At 48.8% G+C, this 27,615-nt stretch overlaps 6 protein-coding genes across 6 annotated transcripts; 2 read left to right on the top strand and 4 right to left on the bottom strand.

Annotated features, from left to right (window-relative positions):
- Positions 1-12,527: 12,527 nt before the first annotated feature.
- Positions 12,528-13,880, top strand: ACRALDRAFT_2096190 (uncharacterized protein; the record flags this gene model as incomplete). Its single annotated transcript, XM_071022770.1, has 2 exons — positions 12,528-12,764; positions 12,837-13,880. 2 exons carry the CDS (start codon positions 12,528-12,530, stop codon positions 13,878-13,880), a joined length of 1,281 nt encoding a protein of 426 aa, XP_070880188.1.
- A 347-nt stretch (positions 13,881-14,227) lies between these two features.
- Positions 14,228-17,058, bottom strand: ACRALDRAFT_2095583 (uncharacterized protein; the record flags this gene model as incomplete). Its single annotated transcript, XM_071022729.1, has 2 exons — positions 14,228-14,669; positions 14,768-17,058. 2 exons carry the CDS (start codon positions 17,056-17,058, stop codon positions 14,228-14,230), a joined length of 2,733 nt encoding a protein of 910 aa, XP_070880187.1.
- A 656-nt stretch (positions 17,059-17,714) lies between these two features.
- Positions 17,715-18,655, bottom strand: ACRALDRAFT_1045688 (uncharacterized protein; the record flags this gene model as incomplete). The annotated part of the gene is made up of 2 exons (XM_071015401.1): positions 18,395-18,655; positions 17,715-18,281 (listed from the first exon to the last, which is right to left on the bottom strand). Exons 1-2 carry the CDS (start codon positions 18,545-18,547, stop codon positions 17,715-17,717), a joined length of 720 nt encoding a protein of 239 aa, XP_070880186.1. The 5' UTR covers positions 18,548-18,655.
- A 356-nt stretch (positions 18,656-19,011) lies between these two features.
- ACRALDRAFT_2039639 (uncharacterized protein) lies at positions 19,012-20,932 on the bottom strand (the record flags this gene model as incomplete). Its single annotated transcript, XM_071020976.1, has 4 exons — positions 19,012-19,082; positions 19,150-20,531; positions 20,610-20,683; positions 20,750-20,932. The coding sequence occupies 4 exons, from the start codon at positions 20,930-20,932 to the stop codon at positions 19,012-19,014; spliced, it is 1,710 nt and encodes a 569-aa protein (XP_070880185.1).
- Positions 20,933-22,019: 1,087 nt separating this feature from the next.
- On the top strand, positions 22,020-24,471 carry ACRALDRAFT_2025013 (uncharacterized protein; the record flags this gene model as incomplete). The annotated part of the gene is made up of 2 exons (XM_071020284.1): positions 22,020-24,035; positions 24,139-24,471. 2 exons carry the CDS (start codon positions 22,020-22,022, stop codon positions 24,469-24,471), a joined length of 2,349 nt encoding a protein of 782 aa, XP_070880184.1.
- A 431-nt stretch (positions 24,472-24,902) lies between these two features.
- ACRALDRAFT_2095707 (uncharacterized protein) lies at positions 24,903-26,745 on the bottom strand (the record flags this gene model as incomplete). The annotated part of the gene is made up of 5 exons (XM_071022733.1): positions 24,903-25,536; positions 25,680-25,866; positions 25,933-25,957; positions 26,046-26,328; positions 26,444-26,745. 5 exons carry the CDS (start codon positions 26,743-26,745, stop codon positions 24,903-24,905), a joined length of 1,431 nt encoding a protein of 476 aa, XP_070880183.1.
- Positions 26,746-27,615: the final 870 nt, after the last annotated feature.

The following is a 27,615-nucleotide window of genomic DNA, read 5'->3' as shown; positions in this document are numbered from 1 at the left end:
CCTTATTCTTCTTTATAACTAACGATATCTTCTACCTCCTATTTATCTTACTCCTCCTCTAGAAGCGGGAGATCCTTCGCCGATAGTTCTACGGCTACTCGGTCTTTCTATAGTTCTAATAAGGATACCGGGAATATATCGTATATCCTTATATACTACGCAGGAAGGCGAACCCTATACGCCTATTCGCCGATCCTCTTAGTTACTTATACCCGAATATATCGCGGTGCTAGCTTTAACCCTTATCGGAATCAGAAGTTCCTTATAGATAGTCTAATAATATTGCCTACCTTATATTACTACGGCTAGTAGCGTTTATTATAGTGCCGAGCCTAGTACTCTATAGCACGCGCCTAGTATTCGCGGACTTTTCGCCGAACTTCCGCTACCTTCTTAATATATTCTTAAACGCCTTATACCCGGGTATTATCCTTAGGGCGGATATATTCTACTATACGTGGGTAGTACCCGTATAAGGCTTTATATAGCGAAATACCTAATAAGGAATACTCGCTATTATTATAGGCGAACCCCGCTTTTAATAACTAAACAGGCCACTATATCGTCGTATCGCCGGTAATTGTCTATAGGTACTTAGTTAGGAACTAATATATTCGTTCAGTCTAACTATCCGTTTATAGGTAGTATATAGTAAATAGTCGCTAAGCGTTTACCCGCTTATAGCAGAACTCTATCTAAAACTAACTAATAAATAGCTTATCCCGGTCTATCACTATACCCTCTAGGCTACCGAATCGGCATTTAACCTCCCTATATAGTAACGCCGTTAGCTAGGGTGCTATTAGGTCCTTCCGCGTAGGAATAAACAGGGTATACGTTGTATACTAGTTAATAACCACTAAAATAGCGTTATACGTTTACCTATCGGCCCCTTTTATAGGCGGTAGACCCGTAATAAAATCTATACTAATCTCTTAGAACGGGTATATAGGTAACGGCAGCGTCTATAGCTAACTATACGGCTTATATTATAGTACCTATACCCCTTAATACGCCGAATATATAGCGATATAATCGCGAATATCCGCCGCTAAGTCCACCTAGTAGAACTTTCTTAAGATTAGCTTAAGCGTCTTATTCGCTCCTATATACCCGGCTCGGGGGTTATTATAGTGCTATTATAGGACCTCCGCCCTTAGGGCGCCCTATATAGGTAGTACTAGCCGTCCCTTAAATAGTAGTACGTCCTTATCTCTAAGAGAGTACCCCGCTCTCTTTCCGGTCCCTTAGCGAATATTCTTAATTAAGGATATATAATCCGGGTTAGTGGTTTATAGCCCTCTAACTAGATCTTCTAGTTCCTCGCTAATAGTGCACCGACCTGCCGTTTTGTTCCTAGCTAGCTTTTTAGCTATAGAATATAGGATATACTAATCCGGTATTATAGTAACCCTAGCCTTATTAGCCTCGGGCATCGGCGATATCTTATCAGCGACCCTTCGCTAGGCAGTCGCCCTATACCCTACGTCTTATGTTTAGGAGCAGGTAATAGTAGTAACGATAACACGCCGGGTACTATTAATAGGATATAGGGGTCGTAGCCCTCTTTTATCCTTATATTCTCTTAAGCTAGGCAGGGCCCCCTCTTATAGAGTCTATACCCGCTTATGTTTACTAGGCCTATATTCGGGTAGCGTTACCTAAGCGGCTTAAACGTATATAATCTTTACCGCGTTACTTATTAGGGTAAGATAGATACTCGTGATTCGTTAGCGAACGCTTATCGGGAGGTCGCTAACTAGTCGTAATCTTTATAATAAGGTAGGAAGCATATTATTATACGGCGTTTCGTCTACTATATAATCCGGCTATTTTAATAGGCCGTTTACCGGGTTAGTTTTGCCTGGATGGTATTAAACCTCGAAGTCGAATAACGATAATCGGTATACCCACCTAGTAAGCCTTCCGCGAAGGTCCCGCGCTAGCGTATAGTGACGAGACAAAACTGTCGAGCCGATATACTTACAACACCACGTTATAGGTGTCGTAAGTAAGTACATTGGCTCGACACTTATGTCGAGTTGCTGTATTTAACACGCCCTTAAGCGCCTAATAGTCTATTAGCATAGTAAACGCCTGCCCTATACCTTCGAGATAGTAACGCTAATACTTAAGGCTTTCTATTATAGCTAATAGCTCCTATTACCCTATACCCTATCGTTACTTTATCTCGGAAAGCTTCCGCGAGAAGTAGGCGACTAGTCGCTATCTAGTCTCGTACTTCTAACTCAGGATCCCGGAAATAGCCTTATTCGAGGCGTCTATCTTAACCCTTATATCCAGTACTAGATTCTAATACCGTAGAATAGTCGCTAACCCGAAGGCGACCTTTAGTAGTTTAAACGCCCGCTTAGCGTTATCCGGAAACTTAAAAGGTCCCTTCTTTTTACCCGCCTAACTACCTTTTAATAGCGTAGTTAACGGCGTGGTGACTCTAGAGTATCCCTTAATAAACCTCCTATAGAAATTAGTAAAACTAAGGAAAACTTAGATATCCTGGAATAACTCGGGCGCCGGCTACTCGGCGACTATACGTATACGTTCTGGATCTATTACGATACCTTCGCGGGTTATTATAAACCCTAGAAAGTCTACTCGGTTATAGTAAAATTTATACTTTAATAGCTTCGCGTATAGCTAGGCCTTATAAAGCCGATCCAGGACCTTCTTTAGGTCCTTTATATACTATTCCCTTAATATAGAATATATAAGGATATTATCTAGGTAAGCGATATAATATATATCTAGTAAACCAGCGAGTACTCGGTAAATATACGCCTAGAAAATAGCCGGAGTATTCGTTAGCCCGAATAGCATAACCGTATACTTATAATAGCCGTATCGCGTTCTAAACGCCGTCTTCTAGCGGTCCTCCTTCTTAATCCGGATCCTATAATAGGTATCTCGGATATCCACCTTAGAAAAGTACTTTACCCCGGCGAGCCTATCTAATAGCTCGCTAACTAGGGGCAGAGGGTACCTATTCTTAATCGTTATAGCGTTTAACCCTCGATAATCGATATAGAGTTATAAGCTACTATCCTTCTTAGGCACGAATAGTATTAGTAAGCCTATAGGGCTCGTCGACTATTAGATACGACCGCTCGCTATCCCTTTAGCGATATACTTCTTTAGCTCCTTTAGCTAGGCTCGAGATAGGGGATATAACGGCCCGAACGGCGGTTCCTTCCCGTCTTATAAGTCGATCGTGTATTCGGTATCCTTTAGTAAGGGCGGCTCCTTCGCGGCCTATTCCGAAAATATATCCTAGTAGTTAGCGATTTCCGGTAGTAGTTTAATAACTAGTCCGTATATCACCTCGTCGTCTATAGATAGTATAGTTATATCCGGCGTCCCTGGTGTAATAGTAGTAACGGTAGCGATATATATAATATACGCCTTCGCCTACTTCTTAATAACCTCGCGAGCCTATAGCTCGGGATCTATAATTAAGATCGGCCCGTAGACGAATATTCGGCGAGCCGTATTAATTATAATACCTTCCTAACCTATACTATTATTTAAAAGCAGTAATTATCCGGTACCCTTACGTCGATCCGTATATAGGAAGACCCTTTTTAATAGGCGTGGCCGTCCCTCTACGTCTAGCAGATAAAAAGCTAAGCCGTACGCTCCGCGAACCCTCGCCGGGCTACCGTTATAGCCTTTAATCTCCGGAGTCTTAATCTCTAAGAGCGGTTTTAACCCTAGGCGTTCCACTAACGCCGGGCTAATAATATCTACCTGCGTATAGGTATCTAAATCCATACTAAACTTAATCTCCTTTCTATAACGGATTACTATCGCTATAAATCTCGCCACCTCGCTAACTATAATCGCCGGCCGGTTATCGGGTATAGGTTCGGCCTCCCTATCTACGCCGACTCGTTTCCCGATAAATAAAGTTCCCTAACCCGAATATCGTTATCGAGGTTATTATATATAGCGTATACGTTACTAACACGGGCACAAGCCTTCGCCGCCCCGTTATCGGTTATCCGCTATTCCTTATTACTATAATAGTCCTTAGAATAGTAGCCCTTTTTACTATAGTTATAGCACTCGCCTATAAACGCACGCGTACTAGGCTATGCTTATAAGGGCTCTAGGCCCGGGGCCTTTTAACCCGTTAAGGGCGCCCCCTTTAAGTCTGCCTTACTTAGCTCGGCGGGTATACACCGGCCCGTCGCCGGAGTGCTTACCCGGCTTAAGCGATTATCCGAACACTAGAAGTTCGATAAGGTCCTTTTACGGCCAGTATCCGACCGCTTACTATTCGTCTTCTTAATAAGGCTTATATCCTAGAATAGCTACGCCTCTTAAGCTAGCGTTACGGCCTTATCTAGTTTAGTCTTCCGCTCTTATATCTTATCCTTAATACGCAGGGGTAGCTAACTAAAATAGTCGTAGGCACGCTCTTCGCTTCCGCTTATCTCCTGGCCTAATAGCCTATATAGGTTATCCTACTATTTAAACAGCTTTATCGGCGTTATATCGCCGGTTATTCGTAGCTTACGAAGTTCTTTACGGTAATAGTACCGTTATATATCCCGGGATAGATACTCTCGCCGAATAAACGCTATAAAGTCATTCTAATTCGGGTCGGTAATCTTCCGGGCATAATACCTCTAGGACGTCTAGAAGGTATATTCGAGCTTCGTTAAAGCCTATTCGATCTGCTATAGCATTAGGGTACTAGGTCTAAACTAATTCCTAGCCTTAATCGCTACTAACTAGTTATCGATTTCTATAACCGTGGATAACTCTCTAATTAGCTTATAATTATATACCGGCGGTTTTTCGTAATCGCGCTAGGGCGCCGGTCGTTTAGCGAGCTTCTCTATAATTACTCGATTAATCTCGCTCTATTACTAGAGATACTATAAAAATATCGTAATTAACGCCTTTTATATTAACGTTAAGGGGCCGGTAACGGATCGCCGATCGACCTACGAACCACTATCCTTAGGACCGAGCGTAACCGGCGTATCCATTAACCCCTTGTTTTTATCCGGTCCCTGCTCGGGTACCGTCGTTATTAATTTCGGTATAACGGGCGCCTACTCGGCGTCCTTATTAGCTCCCCCGGGGGAACGCTTATTCCTCGAGTCCTTCTCGGTGGTATCTTCGGCCTAACTACCTTAAAGGTATAAAAGTTAAAGAATTATAATAAAAGGAAAGTCCGTAGACTTTAGTTAAGGAAAAGATATTACAGAAAAGGCTCGATAGCTTAGTATCGCAGAGTGATCGCAGTATATTCGTTAACCAAGCGCTGACTTTAAACCAAGACTTTAAGTTAAGGGATTTAAACTGATCCCTTAACGTACACACAGAGATAGGTTCGGATCGGTGGTCCGTGCGCGGCCATCGGTCCGACTGCATGCCGGTGGGTCTGCGATTATCTCGTTACACTTATCCACCTAGGATAGGATACTACCTAGCGTATAGCCCGAGTAGTCGGTTTCTAATATAGTCTTATAGTCTAGGTTCTATAACTACAGGACAGGCTTTATCTAGAAGAGTCGTTTTAGTTCCTTAAAGGCGGCGTCTTCTTTAGCCCCCTACCTAAAACGCCGGTCCTTTTTCGTTAATACTATAAGGGGGGCTATAATGCCTACGAAGTCGTAGATAAATATCTGGTAGTAGTTCGCGAATCCTAAAAAGCTTTATATTCCTTTTACGGAGGTAGGGGCCTCCTAGTCGCGGATAGGCTTTAACTTCTTAGGGTCGTAGGATACTCCTTTACCTACTATAGTAATAAAGCCTAGGTATTTTATTATTATTACGCTAAACTTATACTTAGCCGGGTCTAGGTTTAGGCCGGTATCTATAAGCCTATATAGTATTAGTCGGACCTTTACCTTATAGTCCTTATAAGATCTACTCGAGTAAATAAGGATATCGTTAATATAAGCTATAATAAAGTCGTTAAGGAACTTCTATAAGGTCTAGTTAATATAGCGTTAGAAGGTAGCGGGTACGCCGCTTAGTCCGAAAGGGTATACTAGCTACTTAAAGAGACTAAAGCGCGTTCTAAAGGCTGTTTTACTCTTATACCCGGGGGCTATACGGATCTTATAAAAGGCGGCGATTATATTAAGCTTTATAAACCACTTAGCGTTAGCTAGGTTATATAGGGTCTTAGTGATTAGGGGGAGGGGGTAGCGATCCCGCTAGGTAATCGCGTTTAGGGCTCTATAATTATAGTAAAAGCGTAGCCCGCCCCTTAGCTTCTTTACGAATAAGACCGGCGCAGTAGCCGCCGAGCTACTAGCTTATATAAATCCCTTATCTATTAGGTCGTTAAGCGTTTTCCGGAGCACTAATAACTCTTCCCTTAATATACTATACAGGGGCCCCTATAGTAGAGTCGGCTTGAGTTTATTAGGACCTTGCTTTAGGGTGATTTCGTGGTTAACGCCTAGTCGGTAGGGGGGTAAATCGTTAGCCTTATTAGGCGTAAAGAGGTTACCGAACTCTTATAGTATATTCGTAGGGATATAGTCCTAAGGGTCTACTAGTTCCTTTTTATAGAGGGCCTTATCGATATCCCGTATACTAATAGCCTGGATTAAGGTATTAAACTCGTTTTTTTCTTTTCCTTTTAATCCCTTTCTTATCCGTCGTATTATAGCTATAAATACTAATCCTAAGACTAGCCTTACCTCGCGGATAGCTTATATATCGGCTAGTTCTTCTTCGCCTCCTAGTTATAGGTTTATATCGGCGACTCTATAATATAACCTACGATTCTTTATATAGTATATAATATCGTTATATTCTAGCCACGGTTTTCCTAGGAATATATCCTAATCTAGTCCTTTTATTATATAGGCGAAGACTTATTATATATAGCCGCTAATCTTAAGCTTAAACGCGGCGATCCTAGTATTAGTGGCCGGCTTAGACGTATCTAAGAATCCTTTTAATAGTCGTTTTCTTTTATCGATTAACGGTAACTAAAGTGTTTAGGTAAAGCGTTTATTTCTAGTAGTATAGTAGTTATAACCCGTATCTATAAAAGTATATATATATATCTTTTATTTACTTATATTAATATTAGAGCTAAGTCGCTATTAGCTAGGTATTTAAACGCCTCCTACTCCCGCTATAAAGCGGCTATCGGCTTTAATACCCGTTTTTATATTAAAGCTATTCTTTTCCTAACTCTTTATTATCCGAACCGTCTAAGCTTATAGCGATATTATTATCCCCGGCCTAAACCTTCGCTACGCGGGCGCCCTTAGCCTTCGATCCCTTATCCCGGGACTTATAGTTTATACGGATATATCCTTTTTTCCTATAACCCTAGCACTCCCGGTTATCGCGAGGTCGGTCTATAGTCGTATTAGGCCGGACCTAATTAATCCCGGCTATTATAACGTCTTTATTAGCGTCGGTCTCTTAGTTCCGGGTTCGGTTCGGTATATAAGTGTTCCGGCTAGTTAGGCGTAGACCTTCTAGCTTCTAGGCGATACTCTAGACCTTAATAACCTAGCTTATATAGTTATAGGGTAACGTCGTAGTAACTAAGGCGCTATATAGTTTCTGGCTTAGGGCTCCTTTTAGGAAGGTAATCTTTACCGAGTCTACCTACTCGCTACTACCTACTTAAGCGATTTATTTCTTAAATTTTAGTAGAAACTACGAGAAGGTTTATTCCTTGTGTTATTTAAGGGAATATAACGCGAAGGCCGCGCGAGGCTATTTATTCTGGTCCTTATATATACGGTCTAGGTAGGTAAAGAACGACTCTAGGTCACGGGTACCTCCCGGCCCCCTAATAGCGTAAAGGGCTAATACTACTTACTAAGCACTCCCTTCTAAGTATAAGTTAATATAATATTATATTTCGGTTTAGTTATTAAATAAGTGTTTATTTAGTAAAAGCTTATTATATATCTACTACGACTAGGTAGCGTACTTTATTTATCTTTTACTAAACTTCGTAGGGTATAGCAGGGGCTTAGTATATAGCGGATATAGTTCGCTTAGTTCTTATAGGACTATAATCTAAGGGGGAGTAGAGATTACTAGGGTCGGAGGACCTGCTACCGACTTAGTAGGTGTGTTTATAAGGGTTCCCTCCAAGGGGGGCGCGAGGTTAGGGGTAGGTTACTATAGGGCCTAGGCGTTTATAAGACTATTTATAAGTTATTAAAGTAGCTTTTATTATTAAGCTATCTATTTCTATAAGGGACTAAGCGTTATATTAATAGCTTCGGTAATCCTTTTATCCGTCTACTTAGCTAGCTTAGCGGGGTTTATAGGACCGCCGCCGCCTAACAGCGTGTTTATATCTGACTCTATACTAACACAGCGCGTAGGGTTCGCTAAATTCTAGCTATATAAGCGGCTAGTTATAGGTTAATCGCACTAAGTAAGGCCGAATAATTATATTAGCTAGAATTAAGGAAAGGAAAGGAAAAGGTCTATAGAGGAGCGCAGGATTTACTAGGTTTATACGAATCTATGGTAAGGGCAGCGCGAGGTCTAAGCGTTAGACCTGCGCGCTGATTAGCGGTTCCGGCCTCGTGCCGGAACAATATATTCAAGGGGTTAACCCGTGATAGATACCTAGTGTATTTATAATATATATATTATAAGCTAAGTATATATATATATATATAAGATATATGGTATTATAGTATCGGTTAAGCCGGTTATAAAGTAGATATCTAGTTATATAGTTATAAACGATATACTATTTATTTTAACTTAGATATTATATTTATTATTATTATAATTATTATAATTATTACTTATTATATATATAATATTAACATAAACTATTAGTATAGATATGTTTCGCGAACCTTCGAAACCATCCCGTTTAGGAAGATTCGGAATATACCCTATTATACAATTATAGAGGTATTCTAGTGTATACTATATAATTAATTATATATAATCCCTTTTTCTTTTCTGTTAGTGGAGTACCACTATTTGCAAGCGGCCTGTCTACTATTTATAAGCGTCTTAAGCCTAATTAGGAAGGTTACGCGAGCCCGTGTAGTAGTCTATATACGCCACGATCTTAGCTACAGATATCCCGTACCGGTACGTATCACGATAGAATTTTTATGGTGTTAAGACAGGCCTTAATCGCTACGACTTATACCTGATATTCCACATAGCAAAATCACACCCATTTTAACTCTTTTTTTATTATATTAAAGTATCTTAGAACGCGTTATATCCTTTACTTATCTAAAACCCGTAATCCCGGCGTCCGCCTACCCGGATAAGCTACTCGTGGCCGTTAAGGCGTACTATCGTGGCTACGGCTTTAGTATTATAAAGTCAGGTAATAAAAGACTCGCTAGCGGTATAGTCTCTCGGATTACCCTCGCCTATAACCATGGCGGTGCGTAGAGGCCATCTAAAGCCGTTATAAAAGCCACTAAAATAACTAAAATTAGATACCTTTAGGCTACCAAGATAGTACTAATTAGGGAGGCGTGGTATTTTTTTATCGGCGATAAGGACTATTATAACCACCCTTTACTTATATTAAACATAGCGGCGGCGTCGGTAACCGCGAGGCTAGATTCGTAATAAGCGATTAGAGTATCGCGGATTAAGATAATAGTCGAGTAGTTATCGGGTATAGGCAGACTAACAGCCTCTTAAATTACTACGTAACTATAGCAAAAATTTAAGTACGATATCGCCGGCGGTCTTATGCTTAGCCTATAAGATATCCGTAACTATTAATAGCAGCTATAGCGGGAGAAGTACGGCCCTTTATTATCGACGTAGTATTTCCTTAAGAGGTTAGAGGCGGGATCGTTAGGCGAATACCACGTGTATAAACACTTTAACTATAATATAGGCCGTATCGATATAATTTTTTAGACTTATCGAGACTACGTTAATTAATAGAGAAAGAATCCGGAGCTTTTAAGTATAGATTATACCTATTCTGTTAATAAAAGCTCCGTGATTATTTACTATTAACTAACCTCTACTTAGGTGAATCGATTTAATATACCTCTTTTTAAGGTTATAGGCGTAGCGGCGGACTATAGCTCCTATAACTACTATTTTGCCCTAGTATTAAGAGAGACTTAGGAGGCCTTTAGATAGATCTATCGCCGTATTAGAGAGGTGTTCGTAACCGAGGATATCGAGTTTCTAAGTTCTATTATCACTAATTTCGATAAGGCCCTTAAAAATACGTTAAGTATTATTTTCCTAGCTATTAATTAATAAATCTGTATATAGCACGTCCTAAAGAACGTTAACCTTTATATCAGAAAGAAATAGATTAGCCCTCTTAAGGGAACCAGTCTCTTCCCGGCGGGTAAGTTCACGATCTTTTTTTTAGTAGTTAGTCTTATTTATTATATATAGAATATTCTTTGTTTATAGGGTGGGGCTATAGGGCGATAAAAATTTTTTCTATAGTATTATTAGTCCTATTATCGCTTTACTATCCTAATCTAGACTAGTATATAAAAACTTTTTACTAACCGAGTATTAGCTATATAAATAAATTTAGAATATAATAATAATATAGAATATAACGCTAGCGCCCGCGAAAAAGACTAGGATAACGATCTTATCGCCTCTTAACTTACCCGTAATCTAGAAATCGCCGCCTTAATTACCGGCGAAATCACGGATAGCGGCTATACTAAAAGATAGTAAAATTCACGTGTTTCGGTATAGGCGCCGTTTAACGGATCGACTATAGATAAGTTTATAGATTCATGGAAATCGTGTATATACGCACTAACCGAGGATGAATTTAATAAGCACTAGGACTCGTTAAAGCGACGGTTCGGCCGCGAATAGATCGGTAGGTCTTTTCCGCCGCCCTATTTTCTACCACCCTACTTATCTTTACTAACCGCCGTATTAGCTCTTATAGATTATCTTAAATAAACCTATCTACTATATCGTGATTAGTTCTATAACTACGTAGTTAAGCATTTCTATAACTACGGTATTAAGGCTATGAGTCGTATAGAGTCCGCCTATACAGAGCTAAAGACCTATCTTCGTGGCCGCCTAGCTAATCTTAATAAGCTCTTTTCCTAGGTGTATCTAATAGTAATAAAAAAGACTAAGCGGCTAAAGATTAGTTTAGCGGAAGCGGGTAGGAAGCACGTAATAATCTATATAAATCAACCTATCGTTTCTAATCTTATTTTTAAAGTCATATTTAAGGCACTAAAGCTTATATAGTAGTAGTATTTAGTTATAAACTAGGCGTTTAGGACTCGCTAGCCTTTTCCTAACTATATAGGGACGTTTTAGGCGTAATTCGGGCTACCATGCCGTTACACGATATTATATTATTTAGAGGCTATAACCGTGCTAGAACGTATTTAAGTTAACCCTTACTAGTAGGTTAATTAAAGCCTAGTATATTTATCCGTACCTCTCGCGCTATCCTATTTCTAACCGTTTACTACCTATTTTAGCCTAAAATACGATAGATACGCGAAAGAACCTGAATCCTAGATCCTTTTCCTATCCGATTAAATCGGAATCGATTAAGGGAGCTGCCTGCTACTCGTGGCGAGCCGTAACGGCCACGCCCTCCCGGCACTTAAGCGCCTAGGACTTAGGCTACTAGGACTTAGGCGGCTAGGGCTTAAGGCCCTAGGGCTCAAAGTGGCCGCTTATTATCGTAGCATAAGAGGGATTAACTAAGGCCGCGGCGTAAGCGAATTAATCCGGTATAGGCCGCTACTATAATAGCTATAGAGACTACTCGCGTATTATTTACTAAGCTTAGGGCCGAGATAGTCTTAGCACTTACTAATAGGTATCGCTATATACCTTACGGGCAGGCGCCTAGCTAAATACAGTGGCCTAAGTCTTAGCAGGTATATTAGTCTACTTAATAGGAGGTGTTCCAGGCGTATATAGATATACCGCTATTAAATTAATAGGCGGCTAGAAGTAAGTTTTAGGTTACGCCGTAGCGTAATCAGTGGCCTTAGTCGAATAGTTATTTTACGATAAACAGCGATTAAGTTTAGGATAGGTTTGAATAAGATTATCGATTCAGAAATATATTATTTTTACTAGTGAATTTAACTTATTTAAGAATCTTAAGTCTCACTTAGACTCACTTAAAACTTAACACCATAAAAATTCTATTATACTACGTACCGGTACGGGATATCTGCAGCTAAGATCGTGGCGTATACAGACTACTACACGGGCTCGCGTAACCTTCCTAATTAGGCTTAAGACGCTTGCAAATAGTAGACAGGCCGCTTGCAAATAGTGGTACTCCTGTTAGTGGGTCTCGGCCGTCTTGGCTTTCCGAGTTCCGCTATGACGCAGGACGGAGCTCCGAGACCGAAGTATCGTAGGTAATCATTACTATTGCTTTCCCACCGTCTCCGAGGACGACATAATAATACACTCAATCTTTCCCCCCCCTCCCCCCCCTCGCAGAAAAAAAACAAAAAAAAAAAAAACAGACTTCCCTGTAATCTTCTCTTGATCCTCACGACAAGCCACACGACAACAGCCCACTAACAATGATGTCCCGGCGGGCCGCGACGCAGTTCACAAGGAGCCTGCCGCAAGCATGGACGGCATCCTCGGGCATCCCTAGGCAAATCAGGACCGCCCAATCTCAATTCCGAAGATTGGCGACAGTGCCTCCCGTTACCCAGAATGCTTCCGGCGCAAAAGGTCCAACGGCCATGGTCTTTCTGAATATGGGAGGACCATCCACAACAGATGAAGTGGGAGACTTTTTGAGCAAACTCTTCGTACGTACGATTTTGTGTGTGTCCCATGGGTTCGACCAAGCTAACCAATTTGAATGTTCGACACTCCAATAGGCTGACGGTGATCTGATCCCCCTCGGTCGTCTTCAGAGCTACCTCGGGCCGCTGATCTCCAAACGACGGACGCCCAAGATAAAGGAGCAGTACGCCGAAATTGGCGGAGGGTCTCCAATCCGCAGATGGTCGGAGTACCAGAACGAGGAGATGTGCAAGATTCTTGATGAAATCTCCCCCCAGACGGCGCCGCATAAACCCTATGTTGCCTTCCGATACGCCGATCCCCTGACCGAGGAAATGTACACCCGATTGCTAGACGATGGTTTTGGCAGGGGCAAGGGAGGACGGGCCGTCGCTTTCACACAGTACCCGCAATACTCGTGCTCAACGACGGGGAGCAGTCTCAACGAGCTGTGGAAATGGCGGCAGCGGCTCGAGGGCAAGTCCGCTGCGGCCGGGGCCAACGGCGATGGCACCATTTCCTGGAGCGTCATTGACCGATGGCCTGTACATCCCGGGCTGGTGGAGGCGTTCGCACGGAACATCGAGAAGACGCTCGCCGAGTACCCGGAGGAGCGACGCAACGAGGCCGTTCTCCTCTTCTCAGCCCACAGTCTCCCCATGTCCGTCGTCAATCGGGGTGACCCGTACCCGGCCGAAGTCGCCGCGACGGTCTATGCCGTCATGCAGCGCCTGAACTTTTCCAACCCGTATCGCCTCTGCTGGCAGTCTCAGGTTGGCCCTTCTGCTTGGCTGGGGCCCCAAACGTCTGATACCGTTGAGGGCTATTGCCGCAAGGGTCAAACGGATCTGGTGCTTATTCCCATCGCCTTCACCTCGGATCACATCGAAACATTGTTCGAGATTGATAAAGAGGTCATTCCCGACTCTGGCCATCCGAACACCGTCAAGCGTGTGGAAAGCCTGAACGACAACCCACTTTTCATTCGCGCCCTAGCCGACATCGCCAAGGCGCACATTGATAGCGGGATCTCCTGCTCTCCGCAGATGGAACTGAGGTGTCCTGGCTGTAAGAGTGAGCGGTGTGCCGAATCCAAGAAATTTTTCAAGCGCCAGCAGGCTGCACTGGCAAGGGCCTGAGGAGAATTCGGGCTTTGAAATTCTCGTCTAGGACAGCCGTGTGCTGTCAATGTATATTATATCTAGGGAATGAAAAGGGCAAACACGGCAAGGATGTGCCGGGTGTAACTAAGTCTCATGTTATTTCGAGAAGGGTTTTGTTGTGCATCGTGTCGTTTTTGGAGCAGCGGAACAATCCTCGACATTTCACTTGGCCATGGTTTTCCACTCCTTGTCAGACTTGGAGGTTTGTAACAGGACAAGAAACTCAAAAATCGCAATTTCTACCTGTCGTACCGAGTTGCAGGGACTGTCAGCAAACTCCGCCAGGGAGCATAGGGTCAGGATTGTCTAAATCTTATTCTACTCTACATTCCCTTCATCAAGTCCTGCAGGGAAATAGGTTTCCTGACGGCATTATTCAATCCCTCGTGATACGTAACCCAGACCTTCCTCTTTCCAATGTCCGTCTTCGTCTTCCTCTCGGCACAGTTGGGGTCTACGCCCTGTACCGGCCTAGCATCGACGACCCGTCCAAAGAAGTCCCTCTTGAACCCGGTTGGCAGTGCGGCTTTGATTTCTTCCCTCTTCGGCGGGTTTTTTTTGTCGCTATCGCCATCTGGCACAGTTCGTCCCTCTTGCGAAAGTGGCTGGCTGCCCTTGATCCGGGCTTGTCGAGCCTCCTTCTCACGCCTCGCAATGGTGGCATGGAGCTCCTGCTCGAGAACTTGTCTCACTGCGTAGCGGGTAGGGGCCTGGCTCGAATGGAGATTGCTTGCCGTTGCGAACATGGCGAGCGCATCAAGGTCTCTGTCTACAAAGTTAGGAACTCCACCGCGGATGCAAAAAAAAAAAAAAAAAAAAAAAAAAAAAAAAAGTAAACAAGGCGAAAATAAGGCAGAACATACGGTTCCATGCGATAGACCCACTGGGGTCCCCTGGAGAAGAGAGAATCGTCGTCGATCTTCCCCTTCTGCAATGTGATGCCCATATCGGCTAATACCTCGGCTGCCCGTTTGACAATGATCTTCTCGGCCTCCCTGCGGACGCTCGCGACTCCGTTCTGCTCGCCGCTGCCTCCTATCATGACTGGCTTTACATCGGGCGAGACCAAGCGCACGAGATAAGGTAAGAAGCCCGTGGCGATGTCCCCCGGGCTCCGGAAAGACCGCATCAGATTGGGGCCGAGCTGTGCTTGGATGGACTGCAGCACAGCTCGGTTGCGCTTCTCGGCCTCACGAGCCTCAAAGTCCGCTCGCGGACCGGAAAAAGGCTGAACGTGTGCTTCTTTGTCGACCTCGCCACCCCACTTCTTATCATAGCCCAATATGGCCACGTGCCGTCTCGGAGACGCGAACAAGTGGTGACATGCAAGCAGGGATTGGGAAAGATACGGTGCGAGTTCCCACTCTTGGCTTGAGTATAGTCGCGAGGAGCATACATCGTAAAAGTGAACCCAGTCGTATGCGGTATTCGGCTTGGTCAAGAAGGAATCATCATTGAATTCGCGGTTCGGGTATTCCAGCATGACATCCGTCACGATCCGGTCAATCTCTCCGCTGGTGTCGATCATCTGTTGAAGACGCTCCATGGCATGCTTCTTGTGGTGCTCGGCGAAGCCCAGCTGCGCCCTGGGCTGCTCGTGCTGCGCCTCCACACGCTTCGGGTTGTGGAGGCCAAGCTTGGGAAAGCCGGCACCGTCCTGGAAGATGCGGTCAGTGATGTCCTTCACGTTGCCTCTGCCGAGGCCTCGCGCTCCGCCGGCTCCGCTGGCCAAGCCCGGCATGACATGCTTGTCCAACCATTGCCTCGTCAGCGGTGTGCCACTCGGCGCCGTTGCCCGGTACCGCCCGGCAACCCATTCTCCCACTACCAAGACTCCTCGCAGGTCGCCCTCAGCGCCGCTATGGGCACCTCGCTTCGCCTCCATGGAATTCGTCATGCCCCAGGCTGCTTCGCAGATCTTTCTCGCGGCGTCCTTTTCGCAGGGTATGCCTTCTTTGTGGAAGATTGCTTCGAGGCGTGGCACGACCGCTTCGATACCTGGCTTCCCAACGTGGATGACCTCTGCCAGACTTGATTGCCGCAGCGGCTTGAGAGATGGATTATAGACGTCGTTGCAGATCAGAATTAGAGGCCTCATCAGTCTGAAGTCGTCGCTCTTCTTTTTCTTGCGGTTCGTCGTTGACATGGACGGCCCCGATCCCGCTCCCGCTCCTGCACTGTTCTTCTGGTCGAGAAGAACGAGGTCCATCAGGGCCTTCACGAATCCGCCTTCGCCAGAACTGCCGGATCCGCTGACGACGCCGTCCACTTCATCCACAACGACACAGGCTGGCCTGGCCACTTTCTGCTTGCAGCGCTCACCTTCGTGGGACTTCACGTTCTCGACGGTTTTGACGCTCTCCGTCCCTAAACTAGTTCGTATGCGGTTTTTGACCACATCGCGGCTCCGTTCGTCACTGGCATTGATCTCCATCACCTCGTAACCGGCCTGTCGAGCGCAAACGTGAGCCAAGGTCGTTTTTCCAAGTCCGGGAGGTCCGGTCAGCATTAGAATCTTGCGATGGGGCTTTTCCTCCTCAGCCCGCTCCTTCGTGCCGAATCTGCGGACAGTTGGCGGCTTCTTGGCGGCTCCGGGAAAAACAAGAGGATCCCACCGCTTCAGCCAACGGAGGACCATTCGGTTGGTACCGTCGTCGCCACAGAGGTCCATGAAAGTTTTCGCCCGGTATTTCTCCGTCCACAGAAGAGAGTTCCTATCTTTGGCGGGGGTGGTCCGTCCCGTTTCGACCGAAGGGCGGACGGCGCGTTCCGGGACGTCTATTCGCCGAGTCCGCCGGTCGGTGAATTCCTTGTTGGCCACGTCAATGAGATCGTTGATATCAATGCCGTAGTATCCACGTTTTGCACGTCCCTCTTTCGTCTTAGTCCTCGCAGCGATCATACTTTCGTAGGATGCATTCGATGCCGGCTTCCGTTGCCTGACAGTGGTCGCCTTCCCAGAACTGGAGCGAATGGTGAAGGTTCGCTCCGTCCTGAGCCCCAGTTTTGGCTCTGAAAGCGGAAACAAACTGGAGGCGGGGAGACCATACTGAGAGGAATTGAGGGGTTGAGCAGTTGTTGTCAGACTCGGAGTGATAGGTGGGTTCTGTCGGGTCTCGATAGGCGGCTCAGGGAACGGCGAGCGGCCTGTCATGGGTTTCTTTAGGGGCGGGTGGTCATCTTTGTCGAAATCCGAGTCGTCCGAGTCGTCGTCTACCACAAATCCGCTCTGGACTTTGGGCTTTGCCCTAGGAGGACCATCGCCAGTTCGTCGAGGCCGCTTGGTGCTGGGGGGTGGCGATGAGGGAGGGAACTTAATCGGGGAGGATGCGATCATCATGTTGGTCGAGATTATCGATTAGGTTGATGGGGCATATAGTGCAATTGATCATGCTGTTGAAGATTGTTTGCCAGAGGAGTGGTCGAGTTGCCAAAAAGTCTGGATGTGGTTCGTGGCGACTGCCTGTCCCCGCGACGCGCGACACGTCCCTGACCCGCGTCGTGATTTGGAAATTGGATGAGACGAACGATCCACCCTAAAATGGAAACTACCCGATTAGATGCTACGTCCTGTAGATATATATTTCTATCGATTTGACCGCATTATGTATATATGCATGAGCGAGGCACTCCCGGTACCTGGTACATATTTCGTCTAGAGGGGAAAAGAAAACAAAAAAAGCATAAGGTCCGGCTCTTGGCCTCTCATCCAAGGAAGCTCAATGCGAGCTGGACAAGTGACGTCCCGTAATAACAATGACAGTTGCCTCAAAGATCCATGGGCCACGACATCTGATATCAACACCTGGTTCAGGTCCGGTCCATGTCCCTCAAGACCGCCCTGTATGTCTCCGCCTCGGCGACCATGTCTTCCAAGCTCCTCGCATGTCTCGTACTGTCCTCGATCCTCGGGAAATGGCCACCAGGTTTCGGCCGGTCTCTCATGGACACATCCCTATCCCATAGTCCACCACCCACATTGCCTTCCTCCTGCGCCATGTGCTCATAGATCTCATCGGTTGGTCCCGGGTCTTTGTCTGTCGCACCAGGGATTCGCGGAAGAACATGGACATGCACGTGAGGTACCGTCTGGCCGGCATGTGCGCCGTCTTGAAGGGCGATGTTAAACGAGCCATCCTCCGGAGATGGTACCGGGCGAGACTCTGATGTGGCGCCATTGCGCGCCTGACTAGGTCGGAAATAATGCCGCGCCAACATTCGCTGGACGCGCTGTGTCGTGCTGAATAAGTCGGTGACCTCTGCAGGTGGCAGGTCGGTGAGCCGCTTATGCGGTCTGATGGGGCAGACAAGGACGTGCCCCGGCAGAAGAGGCTTAATGTTCACGAGAGCGAAGGAATGAGGCGTCCGCAGGAAGACCTAGGCATTGAATCAGCCGGTGGCTTTTATTACTCGTGAATGCTTTCTTCAGCGCGACTGCCATATCTCGTAACATTGGGTGGACGTTATGGAACACGGATGCCATTGCACACCTGCTCAGTGACCTCGAATGGGCCGAAATAGATTTTGTCCAGCGAGCTCATCGTCCTCCTAGGTATGAGGGGGTATTTTGGACTTGCGACGGATAGGAGCGCTCTCCTTCGAAACATGGGAGTGGGCAGGGCCGTGGAAGATGGATGGCGCATAACATTCCGATCCGAACCGAGGTTGGAGGGGAGTCGTGGACGAGAAATTGTTTAGTACAATGTACTGATCACTCCGCTCTTGGTAAGCACCTGGGTACCAGATACAAGATATACCGTGTAAGTTGAGATGGACAAAATGATACAACTTGTGCATGGACAATTGCTCGCCTTTTTTATGCTATATACCTAGGTATTGTTCCATTAACTCTAGGTACCCTTATTCCAGGAACTGACCAAGAATATACAATCAATTGCGTCACCCAGTATGCTGCCCATTTGATATCCTCACGCTCTCGGACTTCTCATATTCCCAAACCAGTCCACATAATACATAATACAAGCAACGCCATGACGATCTCTGCATTCCTGGCCTGGAAGACGCGATTCTGTCGCCAGTGGCAGACACCACTGAGCTCTTAACTTGGCAGAATCTTATTTATTTTTCCCCTTGCACATAATCCGAGTTACTGAGACCGCAGTAGAGACTCACGTTCTCCCGTCTGTTCCACTCCTTCCTCATTGTCTTTGAGATACACTGCGATACCCGTTAGTGGAACTGCTTTCAGGACAATCCGATTGGGCGATGAGGTGCATATACGAACCATGTGGTTTAACCATCAAGCTGGCAAGAAATGCCACGCCAAACAACGCGGCGAGAAGGACAAAAATGGCCTGGTCAAACTTTCCGACGGTGGCGGCATACAGGCTGTTGAAGGCGATGGGTCCCAATATCCTCGAGAAGCAATGTAAAGTACCAATCGCGCCCAATACTTGGCCGACTCGGTCGGCGGGAACATGTTTTGTCAAGGCTGCCTGGATCGTGGCACTTCCAAGACCACCAAGGGCGGTCACCATTCCGGAGATGACAAAGAGCGTTGCGGTGCGAGAGAAGACATATCCAAGAGCGCCCACGATATCGGATAGGAGAGCGAGGCGGAGCAACCAGCAATCCAGTGCATCCGCACCCTGGTTGGATTCGACGAGGCCGGTGCCGCTCTTTCGCGCTCGACGGGCGGCTGGCCTTGTCCGAAAAAAGTAGTTGATGGTCGGCAGGACAGCAAGGAGAATGACGACCCTGACCGAAGAAAGAGCCGAGATGAAGCGCGAACTCTCGACGGTACCCCAGCCCCACGTGTAATCCGATTGGCAATATAATAGAATGACCGTACCGGCGCTCACGGCAGAGCCGAAAAGAATCGTTTCTATCACTGCCAGCGCTAATAGGTTGGTCCGCAGTGGCATCGACGTCCCCGAACCGGCAGGGTAGAGAGCTTTGAGAGGGGCCAGCAAGTTCATCATACGAATAGATGAGAGCCAAGACCCACCGGCCGAGGCGACTGCTATTTCCCGGGCATGACGCTCCCGAGCACGCAGCTGGCGCTTCTCGACGAGAGACTCTGGCACGACGAATCCCACGAAACAAACGAAGAAGACGTGGCAGCCCAAGGTGACGTAGAAGATGGACAGCAGGCTGCCGGTGAATGCGACGAGGTAGCTGGCCAGGAGGGGGCCAAGCGCAAAACCAGTGAAGAGGCAGGCCTGCATGTAGCCGATGGAAACGGTGCGCTTCGATGGCGGCGTACAATCACTGGCGTACGAGTAACTGAGAATATGTCCAGTGGTGAAGGAGCCGGTCAAGCCATCGAAGAACGAGCCAACAATTAGCCAGTTGTAGTGCATCGTATCGGGGTACTTGGCGCAGAAAATTATAATGAGCTCGGCAATGCAGCCACCACACGAAGCCAGCGCCAGGAACTTGGTCCTCCCATATCTATCGGAGAGCTTCCCCATTCTGGGGGCCGTAATGGCCGACATGATGCCAACAATCAGATTCATTGCCATGGTGAACATGGACACGGTCTTCTTGACTTCGGGTATGTAACATTGCGGGTTGTCCGCACCCAGGATGATCGGCGCATGGGTGAGCCCTGGGTCGACAAGAATTCGGTCGGCAAAGTGCTTCCGGCAAATCAGGTCTAGGGTCCTGTACAGTTTCCATGGTTAGAGAGGGGGGGGAGAGAGAGAGAGAGCGGACGACACAAACTTGGTAGGGGTAACCTACAGATTGAGCCTGGGGACGAGGACACCGCCAAACGCGAGACTGAAGAGGAAGAACGGGCCTATGATCCAGTAGACCTATAGATGCAACCAATGTCAGTTGAACGACCAAGGAAAGGCCTGAAACGGTGGCCCGGTGCTCACAGAAGGCATTTGCCACCATCGGAGACCCTCGAAGTCCTTTGCTCCCGCCCAAACGTCTTTTGGCGTCTCGGCGCTATGGTCTTGGTCACTGCTGTCGAGGAGCTGGGCAGATTCGGCCTCGGCGGGATCTGCAGCAGGTCCAACATTGAGAGCCCCGCCGGGGGTGTCCTTTGTAATAGACATGATTGTGACTCCTTCCCTTATGGGTGAAACAAGGGAGTGCCTTTCAAGGGTTGTTTTTACGTCGCCCGGGGGATCTCGACTAGGAAGTGCGTCTTGGACCTGGGTCGACGAATCTTTGTCGCAACGACCACCTTGATGGGAGGTTTGAATGGGGGGTTATCGTAGATGGTCCTGTGAGAGGCAGGCTCATATCCCTGGCGTCTGAGTAACGACAGAACAAAAGACCGGTGGTGAAGCTTGGAGGTTAGGCAAGCAGAGAATCAGAACCAACCAACCAGGTTCAAATCAAAGGCGAATGACCAAGGTAGTGGGCGTCATCGAGGCATTAAGGAACTGGCATGGTTCTTGTCGCGGGCGGTGGAGGAGGTAGCAGATAGATAAGACGAAGACATGCCGGGCGGAGGTGGCCGAAGCGGAATCCTATCTATGGTCAAGGGAAAAGAAAGAAAGTGATGACAAACCACTGTCCGAGACCCGCCCATGCTGCATCCATGGTGCGGAAGCGCATTTTAATACATGGTGCTCTGCATGCCTCAGCCAATGCGTCGCGAACCCATGAAATCATGGTAGACGTCTGGTTTGCAACGTAAAAATATACCTACACGTGTACAAGTAATTACACGTACTCAATACTTGATAGATGCCAGTACGGATGGCCATGATAAACGTATCTTGTACACGACGCGTGGGTACATTGCAGTACAGGCGGTCGGCGCGGCGGGCCTGACATCATCGACTACCCTACAGAACTGTTCTGGCGCACCGTCGCTATTGCTATTGGATCCCGCTCAATCGCATTAACCCCACCTCCCAGAGCTCGGACATTATTAATAACTCCATTCCAACGCCTACTTCGTAACGTCCCAGGCTCGTGATGCCGCTGAGTCAGCACCGGGAGAGTTCCGATATTTCTGAATTATTACCTAATCACAACAATCTTGGCGTAGCCTGAAAACTTATCCAATCGCGTGCAGCTGACGATGTCTTCGTTTTCCGTCGCCAGCTCTACCACGCTCCCCAACCAGCAAAAAGATATCCATCAACGCCAACCTGGAATCAACCGCAGGCACGTTTGTACATCGCCGTAATGGCCGTCGTCAAAGGAGGCGTGTGGACCAACATTGAGGATGAAATCCTCAAGGCGTCCGTGTCCAAATATGGGCTGAACCAGTGGGCACGCGTCTCATCCCTTCTGGCCCGTAAAACTCCCAAGCAATGCAAAGCGCGATGGAACGAATGGCTGGACCCCAGCATTAAGAAGATCGAATGGAGCAAGGAGGAGGACGAGAAGCTACTGCATCTTGCCAAGCTGATGCCAACGCAATGGCGCACCATTGCTCCCATCGTTGGCCGTACCGCGAACCAGTGCCTAGAGCGCTACCAGAAGCTCCTCGATGAAGCCGAGGCTCGCGAAGCCAGCAGTCTGGGACTGACTGGCCCAGAAGGCGCCGAAACGCAGGCACCCAGCGCTGATGACGTTCGCCGCCTACGCCCTGGAGAGGTCGACCCCGATCCCGAGACCAAGCCGGCGCGGCCCGACACAATCGACCTGGATGAGGATGAAAAGGAGATGTTGAGCGAGGCGCGTGCGCGTCTTGCCAATACACAGGGAAAGAAAGCCAAGAGGAAAGCTCGAGAACGTCAGCAGGAGGAGTCCCGTCGTCTCGCCTCCCTACAGAAGCGGCGCGAACTAAAGACCGCCGGCATTAACATCAAGGTCGTCACGCGCAAGAAGGGTCAAATGGACTACAACGCCGATATTCCCTTTGAGAAGAAGCCCGCGCTCGGATTCTACGACACGGCCGAGGAGCGGGACCGCAATGAGAAGCAACGAGAGGCCTTCGACCCCCGGAAACAGCACCTGGCGAACAAGCGAAAGGGCGATGACGATGAGGACGGCGACAATAACAAGAGGAGGAAGAAGGACAAGGACGCGCCGTCAGCGTCGATTCAGGCGGCCATCAAAGCCGGCCAGATGCAGAAAATCAGAGAGGCCGAGCAGAGCAGCAAGAGGCGACCGCTGAACCTCCCCGCACCCCAGGTCAGCGATGCAGAGCTGGAAGAGATCGTCAAGATGGGGATGATGGGGGAAAAGGCTAGCAGCATCGCCCGACAAAGCGAGAACGATGCCACACGGGGCCTGGTTAGCGAATACTCGACCCTCAACAACACCAACGCGCCTATTCGCACGCCCCGTGCGCCTCCGCAGGAAGACCACATCGCCAACGAGATCAGAAACATTCGCGCCTTGACTAACACACAGTCGTCGCTTTTAGGAGGCGAGAATACGCCTCTCCACGAGGGCTCCGGTACGACTGGTTTCGATGGCATCGCCCCGCGAAAGCAGGTGATAGCTACCCCGAACCCCATGGCGACCCCGCTCCGACCAGACCAAGGTGGCATCGCGGCGACGCCTGGCAGGCCGGGACAGACGCCCTTCCGGACGCCTCGAGACAGTTTCGCCCTGAACCCGACAGATGGCGCGTCGCTCGCATCAGAAACGCCGCGAGATGTCAAGATGAGGGAGCTGACCCTGCGCCACCAGCTCAGGACAGGCCTCGCATCTCTCCCCAAGCCCAAGGACACTGAATGGGAGCTCGAGCTCCCTGAGGAGCAGCAAGAGGCAACATATGGCGACCAAGTCGAGGTCGAGGATGCCGCCGAACGGGATCGCCGAGAGAGGGAGATTCGCCAGGCTCGCGAGGCGCTGGAGCGGAGGAGGCGGACGCATGTAATGCAGAAAGAGCTGCCGCGCCCTGCGACAGTGGACGTCCCCTCTATGCTCGCTGCCGCCAGCCAGGTCCAAGACGAGGCCCGGGCGCTGATTGCCAAGGAGGCGGCGGCCTTGATCGCCAACGACGCGGCGAAATTCCCACTTCCGGGATCGAAGCTCAAGGGGGCCGTTCCTCCGTTGGCTACCATCAGCGACAGCGACCTTGATGATGCTCGGCTCCAAATCCTCGTGGAGACCAAAGATACCCCTAAATTGGAGCAGATACAGACGTATTTCGAGGGGCGCGGCCGCGACTCGCTGCGCCTCGGTCTTGGCTGCTACGGCCACAATCCCCAGCATGAAGAAGCTGCGATGCGAGCTGCGTTTGACGTACGTATTCCCTCAATTCTCCCTCAATACCCAAAAAGAACAAGGAAAAAAAAAAGGAAAAAGAAAAAGAAAACCCAAGCTGACCATAAATCTCTCTTTCTAGTCTGTCCAAGGCTCCATCATGGCTTCGGCGGGAGCGGGGGCGAAGCTGGAAAAGAAACTCGCCTTGCACCTAGGCGGCTACCAGAAGCGCCAGAAAATGCTCAAGGAGAAGATCGGCTCGGCAGCCGACGCGCTCGAGAAGGCGAATAACGCGCTGAGCGGGTTCAAGACGTTGGCGATTTCGGAGGAGGTCGCTATTGCCCGGCGCCTGGAGATGCTGCGGGAGGAGGTCGGGTTCATCAGCAGGAGGGAGAGGGAAGCGCAGGAGATGTACCGCCGCACCCAGGAGGAGCTCGGTGTGTTGAGGATGGACGGAATGAACGGCGTCCATTAACATGCCTCTAATATCTCTTACCACCCGGTTGGCAGTTCTGTGTAGGAATAAGTTGTCAGGGGTACCAGGTTCAATCCGTGGGGTTTGGGCCTCTCGTCGTCGCCGTGTCGGCTCGGATGGCAGACAAAGGAAAGAGCTGGGAGGAATACTGCAGATTTCTATCGTCTTGACTACCTTCCTACTTGCATAGAGGGGACAGCAGCGGGGCAAAGATGCTGTTTATTGGAGCGAGCATCACAAAGTTATGTCCGTATTTTGTATTGATATTAATTTGGGGTACTGTCTCTTGCCCTGGTATGCCCCTTGGATTCTTAACTTTCATATAGTCTCTTTTGTTCCTTGTCCCAGCTATAGATGTCAGCCACGCCTTGTAGCGGTCAAGGCCACCAACCGTTCGTCCCGTATCTATCTAGGCGGAGATTCTTATTTACCTAGTGGCGTTGCCCCAGCCTGGGCAGCCGGATAGGCAGCAACAGGCACACTGCGATGAACGCAAGCACGGCGCAAAAGGTAAAGGTAACCCGCAAGGCAGATTCGTAGCTCATGACAACCTGGTCGCGGTACGGCTGTTCAAGGCGGGCCACGGCCTCGACGCTCTCGCGAACACGTTCGATGACCTCGTCTCGGTGCGGGCCTTGGACGAAACGGTGCAGGTAGGCGGTCAGGGCGTTCTGCACGACGAGGCTGCTGGCGGCTATGCCGAGGATATTGCCCAGGCTGCGCCAGGTTACGAGGGTCGACGTCACCACAGCCTGTTCGCGCTGTTCGGACGTAGCGAGGACGGCCATGAAGGTACCGGGGAACTGGAATCCTCCCCCGATAGAGGATGGGCAGAGGATGAGGAGGTAGAGCGGTTCCGGCCAGCCGCGATCGAGGCGGGAAAGCAGCATGGTTCCGACGAAGAGTAAAATGGCGCCGGACATGCTAGGCCACTTGAGGCGTCGGGTGTAGGCCATGAGGAATCCCGTCGCCGTGCCGGCCGCGGAAGAGACGAGGGTGGGAAGGACGAGATAAAGGCCGGACGTCGTGGGGGAGGTGAGGAGGACTGCCTGGAAGAAGAGGGGACTAGAAGATGGCGTGGGTAGAAGAGCCCAACGTAAGTCGAGTCTGTATGCGAGCGAACAAGTCGTACGAATAAAAGAGAGAGAGAAGGGAAAAGAAGACAAAAAAAAAAGGGGGTGGAACATGGTCCGGGGAGGCACACTCACATGTTGAAGAGGATGGCATTCGATAACAGAGAAGCGATGGAGTTGGCTAGGATGAGGTTTGCTCGTGGGGCCTGGGTAACGAGATAGAGAGGCATGATGGGACGCTCAGCTAGAGCCTGGCTGTAGAGAAAAGACGGAAAGCTGAGGGCGAATATAACAAGGGAGGCGATTACAAATGGGTGAGACCCTAATCAACTGAATTCAGCGCGAGATTCTTTCCTTCGTCATACGGGGAAGGTGGTCAGTAACGCACACGGCAAGACGTTGCCTCCTAGGTTCTAGAGGGAAAGGAGAGGAGGAGGAGGAGCAGTTGTTAGTTATACACAGAATATCATGGTTGTCGGCAGACACTTGAGGACGACGTACCAGGCCTAGAATGAAAAAGGTGATGGAGACTGTGAGTAGGAATGAGCCCTTGATATCAAAAGTCTTTAGGGTTTCCGTAAAAGACTTCCTCTTCGCCTCAAGACCTAGGTCGTCTGGAATAGCAACGTGGGCTATGAAGCAGAGGAAGATCAACGGGATCACCTGAACGCCAAACTCCCATCGCCAGCCGAGGTGGTCGGCCATGGCACCTCCCAGGGCAGCACCCAGGGCAGAACCGGCGCCGTATATCATATTCATGTATCCTTGGTATGCGCCTCTCCGTCTGTGGGGAAAACAAGCCAAAGACCCGTCGACGTCAGCGTCCAAACGACGATAACTAACATGTCTTGGAGGAAGGGGAGAGGCGGGGCGCAAGGGAAAACCATCGCTCAACTCACTCGATAGGCACGATATCACTGGTTATGATACCAGCCAGGGTCATCATTCCCCCCGCACCGATTCCGCAGACGGCCCTCGCTAGGATGAAACTCGCCATGCTCCCTGCGCAGGCGCACCATAGGGTACTAAGGGTGAAGAGGACTTTGGAGAACATGTAAGGGGGTTTTCGGCCAATGGAGTCCGAAATACGGCCCAGTAGAGGCTGAAAGGCGGTGGAGGTGAGGAGGAAGGCGGTAGAGAGCCAGGCGGCGCTGTTGGAGGAGTTGAAGTGCGAGGTGATGACGGGGTGAGAGGAGGCCATGATGGTGCTGTCGAAGCAGGAGATGAAGAAGCTAGCGAGCATGTCGGCAAAGATGAGGCGGAAGCGGGAGTGGCTTATGTCGATCAGGTAAGGGCTTTCCGGGGGCATGTCGGCGACGACGCTGGAGTCGGCATCGCAAGGCGCAAGGAGCGGGTACCGTTCGTCGACCTGGGCCCCTTCCCGGGCCGTGGAGCCCGAATAGACGGCTCCGTCGCAAACATCGCGCGATGGGCGCCTGGAGAGCGATGGGGACGGAGACGGAGACTCGTCAACCTCGGTCGTGGGCTTGAGGATGCTCGGGCGATGATGACCCGGTGCGAGGGAGGCGATGGAAGGGCGGCGGGCGGAGATGGAGCTAAAACGGCGACGACGTGGCCCGCGTAGCATGGGCGTCTCGGTGACCGCGGGCTCGAGGAAGCCGCCGCTCGAGGGCACCGACTTGGAGAAGAGGATCTCAAACTCGTTTGGATCAATCTCCTCGCCCTCGAGCTCTTCTCCCCCCTGGCCGTTGCCATGACGCAGGCTAGGCGACTGGCGACGAGACGAACTCGAACGACTAGACAGCGAATCAGGGTATGACAGTAACGTGGAATCTTCTGTGGTTTCCACCGCTGGATTCGAGACTTCATCTTCTCGCATCGATGCTGTCGCTCGATTCGCTCCTGCTCCTGCTCCTGCTTGGCCTCGGCCCATAGTGAGTACGTGGTGTGGCTTTGAGGCGGAAAGCTCTCTCTTTCGCACTAGAAATCACAAGCTCAAAGGAAACTTTCCAGGTCGACAATAAAGAAACAAATCAAATGTTAGATCAAATAGGCAGGCATTCAGTGAAGCCCGTCGGAAGCAATAGAAAAGTCAAGTTATGGGCAAATA

Source organism: Sodiomyces alcalophilus (assembly GCF_042370955.1).
Source record: "Sodiomyces alcalophilus JCM 7366 unplaced genomic scaffold ACRALscaffold_1, whole genome shotgun sequence".
NCBI lineage: Eukaryota > Fungi > Ascomycota > Sordariomycetes > Glomerellales > Plectosphaerellaceae > Sodiomyces > Sodiomyces alcalophilus.
This window is presented reverse-complemented; position numbering and strand designations above follow the sequence as displayed.